The sequence below is a fragment of the Penaeus japonicus genome, unplaced genomic scaffold (genome assembly GCF_977035675.1).
Source record: "Penaeus japonicus unplaced genomic scaffold, GWHDUDI00000001_assembly GWHDUDI00000017, whole genome shotgun sequence".
Taxonomy (NCBI): domain Eukaryota; kingdom Metazoa; phylum Arthropoda; class Malacostraca; order Decapoda; family Penaeidae; genus Penaeus; species Penaeus japonicus.
This window is the reverse complement of record NW_028234419.1, coordinates 9,769,269-9,776,768: the sequence shown is the minus strand read 5'-3', so window position 1 is coordinate 9,776,768 and position 7,500 is coordinate 9,769,269. Positions and strand designations below refer to the sequence as shown.

Here is a 7,500-nt window from a genome sequence, read left to right as displayed (position 1 = left end):
GATAGATAGATAGATAGATAGAAAGAGAGAAAGAAAGAGAGAGAAGAAAAAAGAGGAATTGGAGAGGGTAGAAAGGAAGAATAAAAGAAAGAGAAGTAGAAAAAAGAAATATACGAATAGCGGGGGAAATTCAGAAAAAAAACAAATTGCGATAAGAAAAAAAAAAAAAAAGGATGAAACAGATATAGGAACATCACTTGTGTCAATAAATCATCAAAAACCATCAAACGTAAAAATGCCTTTTTATAAAACAATATACTCGTGTAACAATATCATTCCATAGAAACGGTCCTCCTACAGGAAGAAAAAAAAAAATACAGAGGACAAAATGATCAATCTCCTGGCGGTAGGCTTCAGGGTCGGAATGTGTAATGAGAGGGTACAGGGGAAAAAAACCTAGTCTACGAATTGCTATGAAACTTGCTGTAACAACGGCCACATGTCTCTTTACGTCATGAGCGAGCCCAGTTCAGCTCATGAAATAATAAATTGCTGTTCGATATCATACCGGCTATATGGTAAGCCGCTTATCCAACTAGACGAAATTCTGTAAGGAACGAGATGTACCCCACAAAGGAACACACAAAAAGAATGTCATGAGTAAAGATACTGTCATGCAGGGGTACGTTCAGGGTCAACTACCTCTTTGTCAGACATGCCAAACGCATGACAGCCCGCCGACTATGGCATCTCAGGCCAATATCGGAAAACGGCTAACAAAGAAAAAAAAACATTCCCATACGCTGTAATATCCAAAAAGTGAAATATCATAATCGTAACTAAATAACACGTGGGGTTAATATACCCTCTTGAGCCATCTGGCATCGACCGCCAAGAAAGCCTACCTGCGTAACCCTAGGAAGGCCTAAGGCAGGTGGTCCATGTTTTTTTATAGCAAACGTCTGGGTTTCGCCGCCGCGGTAATGATCAACCTCCACGCCTCCATACGCATATCGGCCCGGTGATTAATGCGTCTGCACGAACGACCTTAATGACCCCCTGTTCCCACACAAGGTCACTGCACTTCCATAGGCTTAAGTACGTGGTGAGTACGGTTATTTGGATGGGTGGCGTCTCTAGGGCTTTCAGACGGTACATTTTGGGTTAGGCCCGGGAGAGAGAGCCTCGCCATCGACTCGTGATAAACATACGCATATACATAAACAGCCACCGTGTATGAGAAATGGCGTTGTGAAGAGAGCAAATGATTCTTCCCATATCTGTATACAAATGGAATGGACACTCGTCTGAGTTACCGTTTACGCGGATTGGCAAGTATACGATTGGCCAATAATATGGAGATATACTAGTTCTCGCTCGGTTATCAGCGTGACTGGCATTCTAGGAAGAGAGTTTATAGGAGTAATGAATCGTTTCTTAAATACGAATGTGGAAATAATGAGGGTATGCTGCAAGGCGTTAACTCTGGGATGCCATGAGTCCTCACACCTACCACGCCCTCATAATCTCCCACCTCTGCACCGTATTCACGTTCCTTATACCCTTGCCAGCAACCTCTCTGCAGTGACTCCTAAGCCGGTACAGCAACGCACATTTGCACACTTCGGATTCTGGGAAATCTGTGAAACCGAGTTCGTAAATGCGGGTGAAGTGAGCGCGCGCGTGTGTATGACTGAATGCTTTACATAATTACTCCCACTCCCACTCCCTCTCCCTCCCTCTCACTTTTTTCTCTTCATTTCCCACTTTCTTTATCCCTTTCCCTCTCTCTCTATTTTTCCCTCATTCTCTATCCCTTTCCTTCACTCTCTATCCCTATCCCTCTCTCTCACTATCCCTTTCCCTCTCTCTCTCTCTATCCCTATCCTTCTTTCTCGCTATCCCTTTCCCTCTCTCTCTATCTCTTTCCCTCTTTCTCTATCCCTTTCCCTCTCTCTCTATCCTTTTCCCTCTCTGTCTACCCCTTTCCCTCTCTCTCTCTCCCTTTCCCTCTCTATATATCCCTATTCCTCTCTCTCTCTCGCTATCACCCTCTCTCTATCACTTTCCCTCTCTCCCTATCACTTTCCCGCTCTCTATATCCCTTCCCCTCTCTCTCCTGTCTCTATCCTTCTCCTTCACCTTCCTCCCTCCCTCCCTCTCTCTCTCTCTATCTCTCTCTCTCTCTCTCTCTCTCTCTCTCTCTCTCTCTCTCTCTCTCTCTCTCTCTCTCTCTCTCTCTCTCTCCTTTTCTACCGAGGCGTGATCCTGCCAGTCATCTTTCAGTGATTACTTAAATTCAAAAGGCGACGGAGCATCATTTAGTGAAGAGTGAGAGAGTGAGAAATCTTTGGAAAAAAGAGAAAAGAAAAAATCTAATCATCGGTTCCAGTGTTCGCCGCTAATCGCTGCCCCGTGCCTTATGAGTCATCTGTCATCTCGGTCGTTCGTAAAATGGACTTATCATTAATAAACAATTTATCAAAGAGAATAAATTAGTCACGCGACCACAAAGGGGCTGATAACTCCTTCGCCGTGACGATCTTTTTTCCCCATTACCAATTTATGTGTATTTTTTTGTTGAAGTTGAATAGGCCTACATGTAAATGATGTTCCGGCCGACACATTCTTCATGGCAGTCCTTTCATTAGTTATTGGTATCATCTGGGTATTAATTGGACATTGAACCACAGAGAAGACATTACTCGTATAAAGCTTTGTTTCAAGGAGCATTATGTGCGATCGTGAAAGCCTTTCTTGTTGTGTGTAGGCCTATTTCCGTCAACAAGATACCGCGTTATTGTTTATGTAATTCGTCTATTGGGATATCTATGGCTTGGAGGTTTCCTACATTTTCTTTCTTTTGCGCTTGCTATTGTTGCTCTCTCTCTCACTCTCACTCTCTCTCTCTCTCTCTCTCTCTCTCGCTCTCTTTCGCTCTCTCTATCTTTCTCGCGCGCACTTTCTCTCGCACTCTCTCCCCTGTCCCTGTCCCTGTCCCTGTCTCTGACCCTCTCCCTCTCCGTTTTCTTTCTTTCACTCCCACTCTCTCCCCTCTCCCTATCTCTATCCCTCTTCCTCTTCCTCTTCCTCTTCCTCTTCCTTTTCCTCTTCCCCTCTCTCTCTCTCTCTCTCTCTCTCTCTCTCTCTCTCTCTCTCTTCCTCCCTCCCTCTCTCTCTCTCTTGATCGATCGTCATGTACAATAGTACACATTATATATAAATACTAAACGAAATATTTCTCTCATTTTTATGTACGGATTTATGCTGGTTTACATGTCCATGTACAAAGGCTTCATTAGCTGTAACAGAAAGAGCAATGACAATAACTAAAACAAAAATAAATAATGATGATGGTGATGGTGGTGACGATGATGATTATGATGATGATTATGATGATGATGATGATAACGAGGAGGAGGAGGAGGTGGAGGAGGAGGATAGTGGTAATGACAATGATAATGAGTGTCGTAGTTGTGATGGTTATACGGTAATGACACAGGCATTTACGATGGCAAAGATTATACAAGATATTCCCTACCTATACCCAACACGACCCACCATTGATTATAAGTACCATTCTCACTCGCAACCAACACCAACACCATATCCACTCCTGCAGAGCTTACCCAACTAATACAATAATAACCCCCGCAGGATTCAGAACAACAAAACAGACACTTTGTAGCACACCGAACAGGCCCGCAAGTTATCGCACGTCAAAGAACCCCTTGTACCGCCAATACAACAAGAGTAAACACTCGGGAGTCTGTTTATGGAACCGTCTCCATTTAAACCCTCTATTCTGCAACAGTTAAGTCAACATTATCAACAAATACAATTGCTGCATTACTGATGCCTATAATTTTTCTATGCCCCTCGGGAGCTGCATCCATTACCCGGGGTAATTGGAAAGCATAACGGCTGATGCTGATGATTATATATCCTAACAGTTATGACCGTGTAAAGCATGGCTGATTATAGTGGCAATGATGCAGTGACCTGTTGCATCCTGTGCGCTTTAATATGGATGCATAACCGGGGACGAAATTGGAAGTGAAGCCACCTGTAACTGAATAATCCAGCTGCCCTTGAATAATAATAACCCGTAGGTGGAAACTATCGCACGAGGGTGACGGAAGATAGAATGAAGGGAGAAGGAATAGGGGAAGAGAAGAGGGCTAGAGGAAGAGGAGAAGGGAGAGAAATAGAGAGAGGAAGTGGAAGGGGGAAGAGAAGGCTTATAGGGAGGAGGGGAAAGACGATGGGGGAATGGAGATGGGGGAAGAAGTAGTAGGAGAAGAAAGAAAAGAAAGGGCAGAAGGAGAGGGAGAAGAAAAGAGGAATAATGAATAAGAGGAAGTTACACGAACCAAGAGGATGGAAAGAAGTAGGCGGAGATGGTGGCAATCAAGACGCAGGCACACTAAGCAAGCAAAAGGAGGAAAAAAAACTTGAAGAATCGTCGATATGCGCAGCAACTGCTAACTTGATCTGCGGACTCATGACCTTTGTAAAATACTATATATAGATCGTTTATATTTTTCACAGCAGCGGCCCAACCCTCTCATCACGGGAGATATTTTGCAGTGTTTAAGGCTGCGCACTGGCTCTCCGCTCGCTGCTAATGATAAGTGAGATTAGGCCATTGAGATAATAAGTGAAGGGTTAATCCCAGCTCTTATGTAATTAACCCGAGCGAGGAGAGAGAGTTCTTTTCTTTGTTATAGTGTAAAGTTTGATTTAGTCCATATATATTTTTGAAAATAATATTCGATAATCAACAAATTTGAATGAATAGTGGGGCCCAATCCACTATCCACTTTTTCCTTTTTCCTTTAGTACATGATTTATAAACAATTCCCATGCAACGAAGCTATGAGGACAATTAAATGTCAAATAAGGTCCCTTCTCCCGAGACCAGTCTGTCGTCCATGATTGCCTTTCTTGAAAGGCTGTGGTAGGTGCTTGCAGACATATCCTTCTCCCTTGCAACTCTGCAGACAAAAGGGAGGGGAGGGGGTTGTATTGCAAATATCTCACTGACTCTCCGGGCGTACGATTCATATCTCTTCTTCTGGATCCTCCGATGCAATTATCTCTAATATCCAGCCGTCGGTATGATGAAATAACATTCCATTAAGAACTTAATAACAATAATTTGATTGTTCATTCTTAGAGGTCGGTGCTTGCATGTATGCATACACAAGCACATATTGCATATGTGATAGCGTTTCGGTCGTATCTCCGTACCGCCCCCTTGCTTTATCCAAATTGCATATTGTATAACGATAATGCAATGTTCTTTTCTACAGCACTTGGAATGTCATGAAAAACACACAAATCTTATCGACAACTGAATGTGCAATGTGCAATATCGGTGCAAGAAAAGAAAAAATCAAACCATGCTAAAAACACGACATACGTTCCGTGAGACACTGCGTCTGGCAAATCCAAAATAAAAAAATGGCCAATTCTTTTTTTGAAAAGTATGGATTTTAAGTACCTGGTAGTGGTGAGAACGCGGGCCTGGTCTCCCCGCATACTGTAATTGAACATATATCATGTGAGAATGCGTATTTACAATCACCAAATATCCCTTGATTTCGCCACACACATTCATATATTATCATTATCGCTGTTACAAGTATAATTTTTGTCAATAAACACACACGCAGACATTTGAATATATGAGAATGAAAGGTAAAGGCCTGGGAAGACGTCCCTGTCTGTCTCTGCTAAGCGCGCGCGCGCACACACACACACACACACACACACACACACACACACACACACACACACACACACACACACTGATACACACACACAGTTACCCACCCACACACACCTGTATAGACAGACAGATACACATAAACACACACACACACAACACCCACACATAAAAAATAATCACAACCAAAGACAAGTCAGGATAAACACCTTTTCTACTGTATCATCGGAGGAAATAACGCAGACGCCGTTTTCTTACTTTCTCAAACAAACTAGGAAGATCTTTTCTCCTTCCGTAAATAAACAGTCTGTACATCTCCGTTAAACAGGGGGATATAGGGGCACTTAGGCTGACGTTAATAGGGGAGAGGAGATTCGATATCTTTAATGAATGAGGTGATCTTTTTATCTGTTATTATCATTATCCTTATTAAAGTTATCATAATCATCATTGCTATTTTATAATCATTATAAGTATTAATTTCATTTATCAGTATCATTATCATAATTATTATTCATTATCCCTTTGATTACCATCATGATTAGATCAATACAACAATAATCATAATCATCACTGTTATCTATCTATATATTCTACAACTTACGGCTTCTCTTGGCTTGAATGCCAATTCACAAATGTTATCCCTCCCTTCTCTCTCTCTCTCTCTCTCTCTCTCTCTCTCTCTCTCTCTCTCTCTCTCTCTCTCTCTCTCTCTTTCTCTCTCTCTCTCACTCACTTTCTCTCTCTTTCTCTTTCTCTCTCTCTCTCTCTCTCTCTCTCTCTCTCTCTCTCTCTCTCTATATATATATATATATATATATATATATATATATATATATATCGTTAATCCCTTTCCTCTCCCTATCTTCATTCCCCAACATTTCCCTCTCCCCTTCACTCCCCCTTTTAACATCCCGTCCCTCCTCCCTTACTCTCTCCTTCCGCCTAACAACAACCTATAAAGCTATGACTTTCATCTAGGTAAGAACGACAAAAACACCCCTTGTACAAAGAGATAAAAGTACCTCCTAAATCAACCAAGAATAACATTCCATTGCGGCATCGTCCCCCGGATACAAGAAAAGAAGAGAGATTGAGATATCCAACAAAACTTATAAAAAAAAGATTTTGTCTTCCTTTCTCGTCCCATCCCTCCGGCCTATTAGCAAGACACCAAACACAGGTATGGTAAGATGAAATACAGGACGCGTCTGCCACCTGTATGACTCATTCAAGGCGACCGCGTCCCGACTCAGGTGCTCGTAATACGTCACGCTGCCCATTCATGTGTAAGTCGGGGTTGAGCGTCACCTATCGTTACTTCTCCCCTTTGTACAATACTATCACTCCCCTCCCTTCCTTCCCCTCTTCCCTCTCTGTTCCACCCCCTTTCACCCCCACCCCCCTTCGTATAAACAGTCAAAATGAGAATTAAATTGACGGTTGCGTGTTCACGGTCATTTCCCGCAGCGAATCCATGACACCTGGCCGAGGGGAGAGGGCACGCGAGGACGCCCTCCCCTCGGGCTTGGGACCGCGCTGCCTGGTGGCACCGAACGCTTAGGGGAAAACACCCTCGGGGATTTTCGCATAGAACTGGCACTCTTTGGAGGGCGTGTGCGAAGAGAAACACATAGCGGGTGGAAGGGAGAGGGAGACAGAGGTAGATAGATAAATAGAGAGAGAGGGCGGGAGGGGGGTAGGGAGGGATGGAGTGAGAGAGGGAAGGAAGGAGGGAGGGAAGGAGGGAGGAAGGGAAGGAGGGGGAAGGAGAGGGAAAGGGAGAGGTAGAGGGAAAGGGAGTGGGAGGGAGGGAGGGAGGGAGGGAG

General features: G+C 43.5%; 1 protein-coding gene across 11 annotated transcripts in view; it reads right to left on the bottom strand.

Annotated features, from left to right (window-relative positions):
* The window catches only part of LOC122251066 (zinc finger protein rotund), a 788,340-nt gene that overhangs the window by 440,254 nt on the left and 340,586 nt on the right, over positions 1-7,500 (bottom strand). For 8 of the 11 annotated variants that reach the window (XM_086545944.1, XM_086545940.1, XM_086545946.1 and 5 more), the window contains one exon: positions 5,447-5,485. The exons of the other annotated variants lie outside the window; for them this stretch is intronic. In XM_086545944.1, coding sequence (XP_086402070.1) covers positions 5,447-5,485 — 39 coding nt within the window. The remainder of the gene's footprint in view (positions 1-5,446; positions 5,486-7,500) is intronic. 11 annotated transcript variants of the gene reach the window in all.